The 17,422-nt window shown below is 41.6% G+C and overlaps 1 protein-coding gene across 2 annotated transcripts in view; it reads left to right on the top strand.

The window, feature by feature from the left end:
* The window catches only part of PLEKHH2 (pleckstrin homology, MyTH4 and FERM domain containing H2), a 129,425-nt gene that overhangs the window by 59,844 nt on the left and 52,159 nt on the right, over window positions 1–17,422 (top strand). Inside the window, exons 4-11 of one of the 2 annotated variants that reach the window (XM_083175705.1) lie at window positions 2,470–2,619; window positions 2,792–2,875; window positions 4,998–5,085; window positions 9,270–9,440; window positions 11,207–12,153; window positions 14,162–14,234; window positions 16,524–16,615; window positions 16,815–16,956. In XM_083175705.1, coding sequence (XP_083031831.1) covers window positions 2,470–2,619; window positions 2,792–2,875; window positions 4,998–5,085; window positions 9,270–9,440; window positions 11,207–12,153; window positions 14,162–14,234; window positions 16,524–16,615; window positions 16,815–16,956 — 1,747 coding nt within the window. Of the gene's footprint in view, window positions 1–2,469; window positions 2,620–2,791; window positions 2,876–4,997; window positions 5,086–9,269; window positions 9,441–11,206; window positions 12,154–14,161; window positions 14,235–16,520; window positions 16,616–16,814; window positions 16,957–17,422 lie in introns of both variants that reach the window. The other variant, XM_083175706.1, reaches the window with a different exon arrangement.

A 17,422-nucleotide genomic window follows, 5' to 3' on the forward strand; every position in this document is an offset into this window, starting at 1 on the left:
CAGGTGGGGTGCGTGTGCCTACCATTCGGGAGACTTGTCTATGGGAAGGGGGGGGGGGGAGGGACATATGATTATCACAAGGGTAAACAGGTATGGCCTGATTCATGTTTGTACATGCAGAGAGATTTAAGGAGAGAAATCACACGCTATGTAAATGTCTCTGCACATGTTACATCAGCCCCACCTGCAGTACAGCATGGTTTTGCCAAGTTTCTTTCTGTTTCACTTTGCTGCGGTGGCTGCAGGGGATCTGTTTGGACCCCTCTCAGAGCGCAAAGAAGTCATTAGACTTATATAGGGTAACACCAACTCTCTGCAATAAAGCTAGGCTTAGAGCCTGATTGATCTGGATTTGGATTCTTCAGAGCCAGAGTCCCCCGTCCGTCCCCCCCTTGCCCCTGTGCACATCTGTTCACGGCTGTGAATAGGTCTGCATAAATGCACACAGGAGAAAAAACATTCACAATCATTCACCATTGAATGGTATTTCCACTGGTTGCAGTGCCGAGTAAGTGTAGACTTAGGGGTATTTCACACGCTCCGGCTCCAGTCGGGTGGCGAAACCCCACAATTGTGTCCATTCACATGGGACGGCCACAGGCCGACCGCCCGGTTGCAGCCGGATCCCACCACTGGAAGGGACGGCTGCTGGGCTGTGGCCTTCCCCACCATTGAAAACTTCTGAGTGCAGCACGGCTTCTTGGTCGTGAAGGGTTTTGCCGCCCGGCAGGAGCCGGAGCGTGTGAAATAGCCCTTACTTGGAGCTGCGATGACGATGGGGAGATCGAGGCTGCTGCTGATGTCAGCGACCCTCTCTCTCCACGGCCAGGCCAGTATGCGTTTTTATACACACTCCCAGAAAATGCCCAGGTGCCACCTACAAACGCCCCCCCCCCCAAACTGTCAATCAACTTGCAGTCATTTGACGATAGTCAGGACTGCTAATTGTCAACCCCTGCGTAAGGGTCTGAATCAGGCGCTTAGCCTTAGTATCTCTGGGAAATTCATGCAAAGACCTAAAGAGGTCTTTTACTGTAGCTACAATTTTGCTTTACTACATTGTGCCCAAAGGCTCTGTCGCAAAGCAGGGGGCAAAATGGGTATAACTATAAATGGCGTTTGGAAAAAACAGAGCTTATTTTTACCCACATTTCAATGAATGTAGCAGAGTTCTAGCAGCATATTAGACCCATTCTAGTTCACGTGCCTAATTCATGGGCAATTCCTTGCAAAACTATAACCCATGGAGTTAGGCTGCGTGGGGCTGCCCAGCACAGGGCAAGGCTATACCGCACGACGGGTCCCGCTCCAAGATGGGCCCACAAAATTTTGCGGGGCACATCACCATTGTGTAAGCACTTTGCTATACACATGTCTTGCACATTACTGTCTGATCCCTGGCTGCGAAGCCTAGCTACAGGCTGAAGCCATGTTTTTGGGGTCGCGGAGGCTGTGTGTGATGTGTGGTCACAGGAAAATGCTGCGTTACATTGTCGCCAACCCCCGTTGTTACTTAAACTGTATGCTCGCACAGATTGCAACTCACCACAGAAAAACCCTTCCCCCAAGTCGCAACCATGTTTTAAACCACTTACTTTTCAATGTATTTGCTGTGCATTTTGCGATGCATTCACATGGACCTTTTTTGTCTTTCTTTCTTTGCAGCAACTAGTTGATTACAGCAACTGCTTCATTAGCAGTTTAGTGATCTATGCTGAATTAGTCCCAATGTCAGAAATTGTCTGTTAGAAAATGTGTGATTTAGATGCTGAAACACTCTATCTTTATCAATCAATACAAAATTGATCTTTAATAAATTCACCCTTTGTACCTATATTACCTACATGCCCTATGTGTCCCCCTGTCTGTCTACCCCACCCCCAAGCTCTAAAGCCCCGTACACACAGGGCAACGTGAGAGCCTGTTCTGACCGACGTGCTTAAGCACGGATCGCCCAGCATACATCGCTGCACACTCGCCATGTGTGCTCTGGTGAGAGAACAATGACGCTCATCGTCATCGCCAGGGAGCTCCGTGCTTCATTTCTAAGTGATCGAGTCAGAAATAGAATAGCCCTCACATCACCCATGTGTGGGCCCCTTAATATGCAGGGCCCACTTCCCTCATGCACTTTTGCTTCCCTGACCTATATTGTACTATCATCTCCTCTTTGTTGCCAACACCAGGTGTATCCATGGCAAAATTATAAGGGGATTTCACAAGTGCGTAAGAGGATCTACTCTCTTTGTCAAACGTGCATAACATTGGTAAAAAGGGAGGTTGTTCCTTTCAATGATCTCTTTGCCTATATCATTTTTACTTATAAACTATATCCGGTGCTACTCATTCATTTCTGTGCACTATAAATTATTTTCCTTTACAGTATGACTAATATTATATTAACATGCACGGTTATTTAATAACTTTTTAGAATTATAACACAGACTGGTATTGTCGACTCACTATTAGGTTCAAATCATGGAAGAAAAGCTCAAAGCGGCTGATGTCCAGACGAGTGAATCAGAGACGAGGTGGTATAAAAAGAGCCAAGAACTTGAAGTTTTGGTGCAGGAGAAAGATGACATTATCCAGTGCTTGGAACAAGAGCTCGAAGAACAGGTGAGGAATTAGTTATTGTATCAGTGGTGGAACATTGCATCATCAGGCTTCATAGCACAGTGCCCCGAGCCTCCGTTCTGCTCTTGGCACTGTTGTGGTTATTGTGGCAAATATAGATGTATCTTGGCATTGTAGAACACACCAAACTGACATTTATACGTTGACTTTTTAGAAGCAAATACGGATGCAAGAAGCAAAGATTATAGAAGATAAAGCAGCAAAAATTAAAGACTGGGTGACAGGAAAGTTAAGAGAGGTATGTAATAAAATAATACTATAATAGTTGAAATATAGGTTAAAAAAAGTATGCAGTATATGGATATACTGTAACATATTATAGATAATAGCATTTCTAATTTTCATGGTTCTAAATGCTGTCATTAAAAAGCGTCTGTCCTCAGTTTTTTTCTGTGCTTAATTGTGCCTAATTCTGGGCACTGGTACATATGATAAACATTTTATGGTGTCATTTCTGCATACGAGGGGTGTGCAATAAAGTTCAGGATGCACAAAAAGTATTATATTTCCAAAGTGAATACTACATTTTTTTTAAGTATTTGCCAAAGAAGTCTACGCAAAGTAGCATGTGCTCAAACCACGTGGTGAAGCCGTAGTACCAGTTCAAAGCAGGTATTCTTAAATGCTAGATAAAGGTCTCCACTGCACCTTCCTGTGGCTCAAAACAAATCCAACACATTTTGTGCTTAATTTGTGTTAACACAAAGAACTTGCAGGGGTCCAGGTCTGGACTGTATGGGGGATGATCAAGGTTATGGAGGCGTTCATAGGCCAGAGAATCCACAATTTTATGGGACATTTGGGCAAGTGTATAGTAATGATGGAGAAGGGCACCAATACAGTGTGTTCTTGTTTGCCACCTGGAAATGTTTTAGAGCACGTGGCAGCCATTGGTTGGGTATCAGTCCCTGGTGACTGGTGGACTGCTGCATTAGTGGTACCATAGCTAGATGTCCAGTGTTGGGCAAAAAAAACAGCCATCATCTGCTTGTCCACACTAGCACATCGGAACTTCTGTGACAGTCAATCTAACTTGGGTCCACTGGGCCAACTTTTTGTCTTGGGAACGAGACATTAGATCCTGAATTGACCAGCAGTGATGAAATCCCAGACAAAGTTTGAGTGACCATCATTAAAACTCGCCCACATGTTGCGGTACCCAAGTCTCATTCTGCTCTAGAGTCAGCTGATAGTGCACATATTGTGTAGAAACTGGAGGACACAGGTCAACCGCAATACTCCTCATCTTCCAGGGACTAATTCCAGCACTATGATTCTTTAAACCATTCATACACAGTGGTTCAGGACAGTGCTCACTCCCCAAATTAGCCAGCAGTTGGTCAAAACTCTCCTGATGTTGCAGACCACTCTTATGGTCAAAGATCATAGATCTCCAATGGCCTATGTCCAGCTCCATAACAATTTTATGAAGTAAGTGAACATTCTGACTACTTTGTTCTGCAGTGTGGTTATGTACAGTTATATACAGTTCTGTGCCTTGACATTTTATGAGAAATTAGTCAAAGATTACATTTCACAACCAGTCATATTGTGTCTGCTCTACCTTTGCACTACACATCCGGAAACTTGTACAATCAATGAGCAGGCTTAACGAGCGGTGTATGTTATATGAAACATTTATCATACTCTACCCCCACACATTCTGACTGCCCCGTCCAGGGAAGAGCAGATTACAGATATTGTACAGTTGTTAAGATGACATGATTCAGAGTGAATCGTATCATCATTTTTCTGGGTGGCGGAGAACACCAGCCAGTTTCCGTGAGCCTACTGTCAGTTCCAGGAGGGTAGGCAAGTATGTTTCAAACCCAGCCTCGCCATCAGGCCTTGATTTTGGAAGAAAAATTGGATCATTAACAATAGCAGTTTAGTGAATGTTATACTTTGCCTGCATTTTCAGCAAAACATTGATGGGTTTTTCATCCTGTCCTCATGAATTCCAGTTTTAATTCATGTTTTAATACTTGCATTAAAAAAATCCCGTGTCACCGTGTATTTAAAATGTGATAACCAGGATAAAAAGTTATGTATGAAATTTCCTTTTTTGTTACACGCTCTCACAAAGGGAACCAACAGTAGGAGACGCCTAATTGTTTTGGAATGCTCAATATATATGTTATATTATGAAAGATGGATTATTTTCTATGACTGTTATCTGGTATAAGGTGTCATTTGTAAATGAAATGTAACATACAGTACATGTGAAAATTAGGCTCATAATTAAAATGTTCCCTACTCCTTTCCATAGCAGTAGATAGACATTTAAAAAAAAACTGAACCAAAAGTAGATCTCTGTTGTTGTTCTTTCATTTTAAGTGAAATATCTCATTTTTATTTAGCTGGAAATTGAAAACCAAAATCTCCGGTTTATTAACAAAAACTACAGCGAAGAAATAATTTCCCTGCGCTCCAGGTCACAGGTCACAGGTAATGATGGTGGCTACCTGTTATCTTATACAACTTTTTATTTTTCTTTTGTTATAGTTTCTAGACTATTACGTTTGGAAATTGCCAAGTAAAACACATTGTCCTTTAATATAAGACTGCACTGTTCTAAGTGCATTGAATGTGAATATTGTACTTGCAATCATTCCTTGTGTTAGCAAAATTATGGGTCACGGTGTAAGTAAAAAGCATTCAGAAGTTTATAGAACAGAATATATTAGAGTTAAAGTTGTGGTTTTGGGAAACCGTTTTATTCTTTTACACAGTAAACGTCCTCTAAGTAATCACATTAAAAGGGCATTGTGGTTTTTGTTTCCCTTAAAGCAATGGCAACTGTACTGAATGCCAAATCACAAGTCATACCTCCAAAAAGCCCAGATGTTTGCCGAGCAGTTATGCTTTTTTGGAGGCTAAGATGGGTTTGTGTGCCAGGAATAGGGCCACTCACTGGAAATGGAGTTGGCATACACTGATTGGGGGTTGGTTTGGGAAGAACACTAGTTTGGTTTAAATGTACACTCTGAATGCTGTGAGGTATTTGACACCTTTTATAGGAAAAGAGGAAATCACTTTTACATTTGTAAATTCATCAGTTTAATATTTAGATTATACGAAAGCTCAGGGAAAGTAGAACCCGCTACAGAAATTGCTATCATGTTATTGTTTTCTAGCTTGCCTTAGACTCTTGTTACTACCACTGTGGATTCATGGGATTTAGGAATGCCCTTAGCTCTGGTTGAGGCCACGTCTTATCATTCTTCTGAATTCTTTTCACTTTTTTTTTTTTACATGGTCTTCTTGTTTTTTTCTTCTTGTTTTACTTCATCTTTCTTTTTCTAATTCCTAGTTCTTTGGCTTCTCTCTTCTTCTCTCTTCTTTTATTGCTTTCTTTTTCTTTGCGTTTCATCACCTTTTTAATGCTTTCTTATTTTTAGCAATGCTTTTATTTTCTTTTCTTTTTTTTATTACTATTTTTTTTCTTCGGCTTCCTTCTTTTTCTTTGTCTTTATTCTGTACCTTTTTTCTTTTATTCTTTTTATTTTCTTCAATCTGTTTATTTTGTTTTCATCTTCCTCGAAGATAGTTCTTGCATAGCTAGGAGGTATGTTTTGCATTACTATTATAATGTAGGATAAACCATATCCCTATGGTATATGGTGTATACCATAGGGAAGGGGTTTCCAAATTGGGTCCTCAAAGCACTCTAAATTTCCAGGTAGTAAAGAAATCCATGGCCCAGCACAGATAGTTAAATCAAATTGAACAAGGTACTAATTAAATAACTGGTGGCCAAGCATGGATATACATAAAACTTGGACCATTAGGGTGCCTTGGGGACTGCTTTTGGGAACCGCTACCATAAGCTATTGCATGGCACTGCAATTCAGTTTGCCAGTCACTATTGCAAGCCCAACATGTAATAGAAAACCTTGGAGTGTTTTGCTATTAAATGCATTAGTCTTTTGCATTTTATTCTTAAACATAACTGGAAACTTTTAATTTTGCAAACCACTGCTCACTAATACCCCTTTCCCTTCACTTGTTAAATGGTATATTGCCATTTTTTCCCCCCTTCAAAACATTTAAGGCTTCAGTGGGAAAGTGCCAGAGTTGATTTACCGGTTAAAGATAACCGGTATTTCAAAACGTTTAAAAAGCCCTACACGTTTCAGAGCCGTTTTTTATGCAGTGAGAATGGCTCTTAAACGGTATTTAGTAAAAACAAGAGATTACAGACCTGTGATATAGGCTGTCCCCTGCATTCTGCCTTGAAAAGTGTTCAGGGGATTAAACAGGTTGACTGATGTGAATGGTACTTAAACGGTATTTAAAACGGTAATCTACTGCAATGTGAAGGCTCAGACCCATTTTAAATACCGGTTTTTAAAACATTTTGGCAGTGTGAAAGCGGTATAAATAAACTCTGCACACTGAGGACCCATCATATTGCCTAAACGTTGGCATACAAAATTCTGTACTGAAGTTTAAAATATTTATTTATTGGCCATTAGATCCACTGCTTAATTATGAGTAGTTCCCACGGTACTTGTGTATTATCACGGCGCCCAAGTTTCTTACGTACGGCACCGTAGGAAAATCGCATAGCATGGGCCATTGTAACGGCCATGCGATGCGATCGGATTTTCCTATGTAATTTATTCACTGCTCTCTTAGCCCCGGGGGATCGCATCGCCCCTCCCGCATATATAGGGTGTACGATGCCATTACATCATATATTCAATTATATCATTGTATGACATACAATGAGGCTTTAGGCACCCCCCCACTATCCATGCCACCCCGAAGCGTGGCGAGCGCAGCAAGCCCCTCGAGGGCCGGCGGAACGCGTCCTCCAACCTTTTTCATACCCCTACTATCCACGTCGGCGTGGAGTTGATTGTATATAGTGTGGCGAGCGCAGTGAGAAACCGAGCCCGAAGCGTGGCAAGCCCCGCGAGGGGCTGTGGATTACTTTACATGTATTCCGCGTCCACTCGCCATGCTTCGGGTTCGGTGGCTCGCTACGCTCGCCACACTATATGAAGTCGACTCCACACCAACGTGGATAGTAGGGGTATGAAAAGGTCGTAGGACGCGTTCTGCCACCGCTCGCCACTCTTCGGGGTGCCGTGGATAGTGGGGGGGGGGGGGCCTAAAACCTCATTGTATGTCATTATTGTATACCTAGTGGCATTGTACACCCTATACATTATAAATAAAAGAGCACTGAATACATTTCGCAGGAAAATCGGATCACATCGCATCGCGCGACACTTACAATGGCCCATGCGATGCGATTTCCCTACGCAGAATAGCCCACTAAGCAAATAGCTTAGTGGGCGCAGTGATAATACACAAGTACCGTTCCCACTTGAATCTTTTCAGGTTGTCCACTGGACTTGCATTGCTTAAATTAAAGAAAAACTTTTGAAAAGTAATTTGAACAATGTTGTTCCAATGATTGGTACAGTATATAGGTAAATTACATTGCCAGATTATAGGGACACCCTTTGTCCATTTCAGACTCACACATTGCTGGCAGGTGCATAAATATAATGCTTGACAGTCTCCAAAATGGGTAAGAGCAACATCATCCTAGCCACAGATTGGTAGACAACATAAGTTTTCCCAAAGATAACAATGACTACTCAAACACAAGTTCGAGATTGTCTCTGGAAGCAAACTTGGCACAGGAGATTCTTGGATTGGATTTCCATGGCCAAGCAGCCATCCACAAACCTCAGATTACCAGTCTTAATGCCAAACATATACTGAAGTGGTGCTAAGTATACAGCCATTGGACTGTAAAGCAATGTGTACGTGTTCTCTGAATTGACTAATCATGCTTTTCATTAATGATGGCTGCCTAAATGTATATTGTCAACTCTGCCATGTTTGGTGGCGGAGGAATAAAGGTTCGGGTCTGAATTTCATCATTTGGATGGGGCCTCCCTTTTTCAGTTAAGGAAAATTATTATGCATTAAATACTTTCTACGGAATTTTGCGCTTCCATCTTTGTTGGAACAATTTAAGGTGAACAATCCCCCCTTGCACAAAGCAGGGCATATCAAAAATGATTTAGTATGTAGAAATGTGTCTGGTTGAGCTTGGTGCGGAACGACTAGATTGGCCCACAAATATATTATCCCTCAACCCCATTAAGTACTATTGGGATGTATTGGAACAATCACTGTAAGTCAGGCCTTATCACCCAACATCAATGTCCGACATCAGTAATACTTTTGTTATTATATGGTATTATTAGATGCAACTTTACATCTATTGGAAAATTCATCCTTTAAGAGTGGAGGCTGTTGCAACAGCTGAGGTTATCATTTAGATTCCCATGGATTTGGAATGAGATATTCAACAAGCGCATATGAATGTGATGTTCTGCTGTTTGCCGCCACTTTGCGGCCATGTATTACCGGGTAGTTACTAGATGTTACAAGCTCTTTTTGTAAGTGTTGTTGAAGGAAAGAGTTATTAAATAAATATTAGCTCTTCCCAACCACAAAAATCTTCATTGGTAAAAATGAATTACACTGTATTGGAAGCTTCATTTAAGCATGTTACCTTCCTTATTATCTTGAATTTTTTTGTATAAGATAATCACATTATAAATTATTTATATGCATATCACTAATACTTGAATATATCTCAGAGGTAAGAAGTAAGAAATCTCCAGTCTGTTCCACACCTAAGCAAGTGGAGGGCCAGCGTCTGAGCAGTTTGACCTTTGGGTGCTTTCAAAACAGAGCAAAGAGTCCACATCTGGATCCAAAGAGAGAAGAAAACAACAAACATCCCAGTGAAGCCGCAGATCTTAGTGATGGTAAAACATATATTCAGCTTGGAGGTAGAAGTATATAAATCTCAGAGAAATCCACTGTCACAAGTGGATACAATTTTTCAATATAATAATACTGGGAAAGAAAGAAAATTGACCCTGCAGGTAGCCCTAATGTCACAAGACTGGCACAAGACTGGCACTGTTTAAAGGTCCAGAATAAAATAAAAATACGCAGTACACTCCCCAAATCATCAACAGGTTTCATCTATGGAAATCCTGAGCTGGATTATACTAAATTAGACCGATGAGTTTGAGGTTATTTTGCTGAATAAAAGAGTAGAGTGGGTTGACATACAATGCAGGAAATACCCTCAAGTTCATCTGCCTATGGTTGACTGTCACTGTGTAGCAGCCACCACTGCACACACACTGGTCTCCAGGGGCATCCAGCATCTCCAGGACTCCTGGAGTGTCAAAATGGTGGTTTGGATCAGAAAGCCCTGCCCTCTTGCTCATTTTGGCATGCAACCTATCCACTGGGCCACAGCCCTTTTTTATATTGGCGCACAGACATTACATCCCCCACATTGGGTGTCACCATTACTAGTGATGCCACTGCTGCCTTCCAATACCTTTCAGGTGCATTCCCTTCTTCATATCTTTACATTTCTTGGTAAAAATCTCATGTGCTTTGGCTAAGGTTGAGGTGCATGGAAACACTATATGGCTATTTGGTAAATAACATTTATTATTAAATACTACAGAACCCATGTCAAACTTGCTCATAATCTGTAGAACTCATAAAAGGGTTCACAGCGACTGATAAAGAGTTTTATCCATTAAATACTGTAGCAAAGAGAAAAAGTGGAGGTCTTACTCATGGTAACCAATCAGATTCAAGCTATCATATGTCTAGTACATTCTACAAAATGAATCTGATTGATTATTGGACAACTCCTCCTCTTTCCCTCTTTAAAAGGTTTGATAGATCTCCCCTTAATCAATCATTGCCGTTTATTTCACCAGGCGAAAAAAAAAAACCAGCAATTATTCACTGATATTTATTCAATCACAGTTTTTTAGTATGTTTTCCCTGTACCTTTTCACATTTTTTTTTTGGGGGGGGGGGGGGGTGGGGTGTGGGGGGGGTTTGATCGTTATGGGTGAAAATAGACCCAATTTGTGTGAAAATGCCTGTGAAATCGATAAAACACATGAATTGGGCGCGGATTTGCTGATCCACTTGGTTTCTGCTCGTGCTGGATTTTTCACCCAGGCAAAAAATTGGCATAGAGATTGAATAAGGCCAGTCGAAAAATGGGTAAAAATTGCAGATTTTTCACCTGCCGGAAAATTTGGCATGGATTAAATACCCTTAAGACTTAACGCAAATGAAATTGTTTGCGTATCATAAATTAATTTTTACATGATTTGTATTGTTTATTAAAATACTATTATACAATATATGAAGATGCTTCATAAGTACAAGATTTCTAAGTCAATGTTATCAGACAAATATAGGCCTCTTATGCAATAAACCAGTTGGACTCCAACGGTCTAGTCTACTGATTGTCCTCTTTGTGAAGCTACATTTTCCCTATATTTCAAAGTAATTTGAAGGTCACAAACAAATCAGGCAAGGTTAGGGGGAGATGTCTGCTCTTCTGTATATTCATAAGTGCTAATCACAGTATAGTACTATCATGGCATATCTGATCATGGGCCATTGTTATATTTATGTGTTACATATAGATGAGTAACATACATGGAAACCAGACAAATCTGAATTATTATTTTTTTACCTACAGAACACAAAACAAAAGAAAAATTCCCCAGCCACCAATGGCATGATGGCTTGGCATCACAAACATCTATACTACAAAACATCAGTGCTATAGAAAGACCAGCCAAGGGAAGGGCAGCATCAGATATACCTAGTATTACTGTAAGTGACTGGAGCTCTGAAGAAGACATAAAGAAGTCTCAGAACAAAGCCAGATGTGTGTCATCTTTGTCCAGCCAAACCTCTGAAGAAGGCAACCAGAATGGAAAATGTGGAAGTGACATGTATCTAACAGCTTCAGAAGAAAGCAACTCTGCTTGTGAGGATGATAACATGGGTTCATCTATCTGCGAACAAGTTCAGTTGTATACATTGCATAGAGGATTACAAAAGAGTAATAACATGGGTGGCAAAAAATATTTTACATTTTCAAGTCAAAGGTCAAAACTGGACACCTCATCTGATGAATTAAATTCTAAAACTCAAAGTCATGTCTCAAACTACTCATTCTGCCCCAGTGATGCTACTACCCCAAGCCAAGAATTGACACCAACTATCTCTTCATCAAACATATCAAGTTCTGTGACATCCGGACCAACGTGTACCAACTCAAAAGACGTGGTAACCAACTTACCTTCACCTAAGCAACGAACTCCTAATATCTTAAGTATAAATTCAAATATGGCCAAAAAGCACCTAAGCCAACCTCAAATGAGCTCGGACAGGATGTTTGGTAAGGATAGGAATGCGATAAGTATGGTGAAGCCATTCAGGCCACAGGAGACAAACATTGACTTGGTTGATGAGCAGGGTAGTAACATTATCCAGAAGATGGACACTGGATACGATGATGGTTTATTTTCATATGATGTAAAAGACAATCATGCTGTAGACCAGAACACTGTGAGCTCACCAGATAAGATTTATTGTTCCAAACCACCAACTCCACCATTGCACCGGTTTCCTTCGTGGGTAATTACAGTGTATTACATGATTTTTTTTACTGTTTTTCTTCATACTATGTTCTGTGTTAATTGGACCTGTTACCATGTTTTATGCACTTGAAGCCAGATAGTGTATGACTACTAACAATAATGAAATAGTACTATATGTGGCCACATTTAAATGGTACTGGATAATATTGCTGGGTTGGTGCACTTGAAGTACAGGTTGAGTATCCCTTATCCAAAATGCTCGGGACCAGAAGAATTTTGGATAAGGGATTATTCCGTATTTCATAATATTTTTATATGTCAATGATGTATCATTAGGTATCTTGCATTTATGTTGTACAAACACATCAAACACATGAGATACACAAAAATAGATTGTATTTGTGCATGAAACAAGGTTTTAAAACATGACACAAAGTCTGTGTACTATCTCAGGCACTGAATTTAAATGCCAAGCAATCATTTTCTTGCATATATTTAGTGCCAGTTACATATCATGTCTTCAGTAGTGCTGTTACAGATGTCCCCAGTAGGTTTTTAGCAAGAAATATTATTTTTTTTTCACTTTCTGCAATGTATGGTTTTCGGAATAATTTGGATAACGGATATTTGGATAAGGGATACTCAACCTGTACTGTATATAGTAAAAAAAGGACAAACAGATTTTACGATGCTTGTTAACTCTACAAAAGTCATCTCATATGCTGTGTACACACGGGGGCTATACGGGCTATAATCGCTGGGAATATGGTCGCAGGCGACCATATTGCCAGTGATGGAAGTGTGCCCCGGCGATAAATCGTGCGCGCTCCCGCGTTAAGCCCCATTGTAATCGCTGGTCGCAGGAGCGACCAGCTAATTACCTCTGCGGCTCCCCCAGCAGAGGTTCCTTCTCATCAGCGACATCTCTGGTCGCTGATGAAAAGGAGACACTGAGCAATATATTGCTCAGCAATATATTGCTAGCAATATATGTCCCCCCGTGTGTATGCACCTATACTTTATTGTTGGTGCCAACTTCAGTATACAAATATAGAAATCTACAAAAAGGATATCTAGAATATGATTGGTTGCTATGGGAAACACCTCCACTTTCTCTTTAGAAGGTTAGAAAATCTCTCCAATAATTACGAGTATTAGCAGATTTAAATAAGGCAAATACTGACAGGACTATATGCACACCTCCTAACATTTTAGGCTGCATTCAGAATCTTGCTCATGACAAAGCAAGAGTACCTGGGAAAGGGGGTGCAGTCTCTTGGAATGGGCGCATAACTTTGTGGCACACCCCTGCTTATATCATCAAAAGCGTCACTATTGATAATTTTCTTGAAACATAAAGTTTAAGACCTTTTCAACATTATCTGGCTGGAAAATGTTTATTCTCTATGTTATGCTGGGCCTGCATTATAGGTCAAGCATGTCGGATTGTACAGCATATTTGTTTGGTGTAACGGTGAAAGACGCTGCATTGGGTAGTGTTTACCCCGCCATAGTGGACAATAAACATTTCCCCTGCATCATCACAGGGAAAGGACTCCTCCCCAGAGATCACAGTAAAGCTCCTACACGCTAGATGAGTTTTTTTAAAAATATCACTCAGATGGGCCCCTGTGAGCGATACATGCAACTCAATCTGGCAATATTGTCAGCAACTGCATGCACAGAGGGGGACCCCGTGACCTCACTGAATGATATTGGTAAACTATATCGTTCAGTTTGTATGCGCTATATAGTTTGCTTGTAGGCACAGCTGCTAATCGCCTAGTGCACAGCTGCTCAAAGTCGGTCCACAGGACCCCACACAGTGCATGTTTTGCAAGTGTCCTTGCAGAATCAAGTAAAATAATAGGCTCCACTTTTGGATCTTTTAAAATGGGTCAGTGAGTATTGAGTACACCTGTCAGGTGAGCTGGAAAACGTGAACTGTGTAGGGTCCTGAGGACGGAGTTTGAGAAGACCCATAAGGAATTGTTTAGGATTATGGAATTTGTTTCCTGATTTATAACTCTGAAATTTACTAACAGGAAAATCGAATATATTCTATTGCCAAGTCTGGCATGAGAATGTCTGAAGTTTCTGTGGATCCTAACATCAAAAGTAAGTTTTTCATTTTCTACTATATGCCAACACTTCTACTTTGCGCACTTTCAGTGGTCTGACAAGTATTATCACTGATCATAATGATATTACCTAGTTAGTAGAGGTGCTTGAAAATGTGATTACATGTTACTAATTTGTTGCAGTACAGTTCCCAGTAGACCCTGTTTCAAATTTGCAAGTTTAATTTGTGATTTATTTATTTTTTTAAACATTTGAATTGTTTTTATTTGAATTGAAGACACAACTGTGCTGGAACCTTGTGGTTTGTGGTCTGACATTTGTGGTCCGTGTAAACATTTGTGTTTTACATTATTTTTGTTTTGAAACAATATTTTCAAAAATGTATGTTAACATTTCCATTTGGACTGAAAACAAAGATTAGTATTAGAATTGTTTGTCTGCCAGGCACTAAGTACAAATGCTACTAGGGATCAAAGCTCTGGCAGGTGGACATTGTGAACACAGAACCACATTCAGCTAACTGCAAAGCCAGTGGCGTAACTATACAATTTGCTCCCCAAGCCAAAAAAAAGTTTGCTGCGTGCCCCCCCCCCCCCCTCCCAGTTTTAACAGTAAAATGTGCCCCACCAACAGATATAAAAAAAATAAAAAATGCACATATCAAAAAGTATGTGCGGCCTCACTTCACTGGTGGGGAGGGTCAGCGTTAGAGTGCAGGAGGGAGGGTTACATTTAGGCTGCATGGCAGGTGGGTTAGGTACTAGCGGGGAGGGTTAGGCTACAGGGTAGGTAGGATAGGGTTAAGCATTAGTGGGGAGGATTAGGCTGGCTCCTGACTCCTCTATACCTCACTGACCCCTCTACTCCCTACACGACATCACTGACTCCTCTACACCCTACACTACATCACTGGCCTATCACTGGCCCCCACACTACATCTCTGACCCCTCTACACCCTACACTATATCACTGACCCCTCTACACTACATCACTGACCCCTGTACACCCTACTCTACATCACTGACCCCTCTATACCCTACATCACTGACCCCTCTACACCCTACACTACATCACTGATCCCTCTATACCCTACACTACATCACTGACCCCTTTACATCCTACACTACATCACTGACCCCTCTATACCCTACACTACATCACTGACCCCTCTACACCCTACACTACATCACTGGCCCCTCTACACCCTACACTACATCACTGACCTCTCTATACCCTACACTACATCACTGACCCCTCTACACCCTACACTACATCACTGACCCCTCTACACCCTACGTCACTAACACCTCTATATCTTACACCACTGACCTTGCTATAGCTGTACTACATAAGTGACTCCTCTATACCCTACTATCTATACCCAGCACTTCATCACCGGCCCCCAGACCAGCTGTATACCTGGAAACATGGGTCACAGTGGGGTCAGTGGAAGTGGGCCATGGCTGTGGCTTAGAAGATCTGCTACGACTGCTGCTGCCAATAGTGTGCAGTAGGTGACTGACAAAATGAAATACAGTACAGCTGCCAACAATTCTCTCTTTTGCATTCGCTCCCCTCCCTCCATCCTCCTGTTGCTCCGTGAAGTTATGAGATTGGGAATGTACCAGTCATTCCTCCCACTAGGCAGTGTTTCTGATTGCTGGGTCCTGTGAGTGGGCATAGATGCACAGGGCATGCTGGGACTTCCATCTGACCAATCCTGCAGCCTTCATGCAACACACCTGCGCTGCCGCACTGACCTCGGAGCCAGGGGTCCAATTCTCACCTCTGCGGGGAGATCTTTGACCGTTTGTCCTCTATGGGGAGGTCTCTGGCCACCTCCGGGCTGCTGACTGCTGTGCAGATAGGGGAGAAGTGGGGAGAGCGGGTGCCATGCGGGAGGGCGGATTCTGTGTTGTTCCCCAGGGAGGCGGACGGGGAGCGGCTGGGGCTGTGCAGGGGCTGTAAAGACGCGGGCGGAGTTGGAGCCGCGTTTCACCTGACAAGTGCTGGCGACCACCACAGACCCTGCTGGCTCCCGCTCCTCCAAGCTCCTCCAAGCCACCATGGGGTCTGCCGCACGGTCCACAACAATTGAGCAGCCGGCAATAGAGGAGTAGTTTTATGGTGAAGCCATTTATGGTAAACGTGAGACCTGCTGTACTGCACGTATCTGCTCTTTAGAAGCACAATGCACAAACAATCTCAGTGTTTTCAAAACAATAAAAAGAGAGAACATTTTCATATTGAAATGCTGTTGTTTTAACATTGGTAATACTGTGTCATATTATGTAAAAGCAGGAAAAAATACCCTTTTTTTAGTAGGTACCACAATGACGGCATGTTCAACATCTGGTGTCTACACATCTCTCATATACAAGAACATGACCTCTCCTGTCTACACCACATTGAAAGGGGTATGGATATGCAATTTGTACAGTATTAAAGTATATTGTTATTTAATATTTGTATAGAATTCCAGCTGTGTGTGTGTAGGTGCGTGCGTGTGTGTGTGGATGCCATAAAGGTTGCCGGCACACCAACGAGCATTAGCCTTTTTTTATATTTGATAAAAGGAGTTATTAGTTTTCATATTTTATATTCCGTGTTATGCAGAAAGCGACACAAATAAGCACCAGTCCTTTGGAGGACTCATCGGGATCTGAGGAAGAAGTCAGCTCTCGTTCCAGCTCACGGACCTCCGAGTCAGACTGTCGGAATCAGAGTGAAGCAGGAAGTCCACGAGCTCTGAAACGAGGTGAGTGCACTGCATTTTAGCAAAAACTATACCAGAAATAGAACATGAGAACACCAGTTGCTGATGAAGTGATCCATGGTATTGTCATGATTGCTTTAGTTCACAAAATGGCCACCATCACTGCGTTTATAAGACGGGTATCCTTATAAATAAATAAAGTTGTTAATATGTATGTAATATAACAACAAAGCATCAAGTACCGTACTCATCCACCCCTTTATAATTTAGAAACGCGGGTCATTTGCCATGACCAGTGTGCCCTTGGCCATGCACAAACACTGAGGGGTAAATTTTCTAACTTCGGAGTTCGATTGAAAATGGGATGTTGCCCTTAGCAACCAGTCAGATTCCATTTGTTATCTTCTAGAAGGTGCTAAATAAATAAGAAGTAGAATCTGATTGGTTGCTATGAGCCACAGCCCATCTTCAATAGAACTCCCATCTTAGTAAATTTACCCATGAGTAT

The sequence above is a fragment of the Crinia signifera genome, chromosome 3, assembly GCF_055691185.1.
Source record: "Crinia signifera chromosome 3, ASM5569118v1, whole genome shotgun sequence".
In the NCBI taxonomy this organism is placed as follows: Eukaryota; Metazoa; Chordata; class Amphibia; order Anura; family Myobatrachidae; genus Crinia; species Crinia signifera.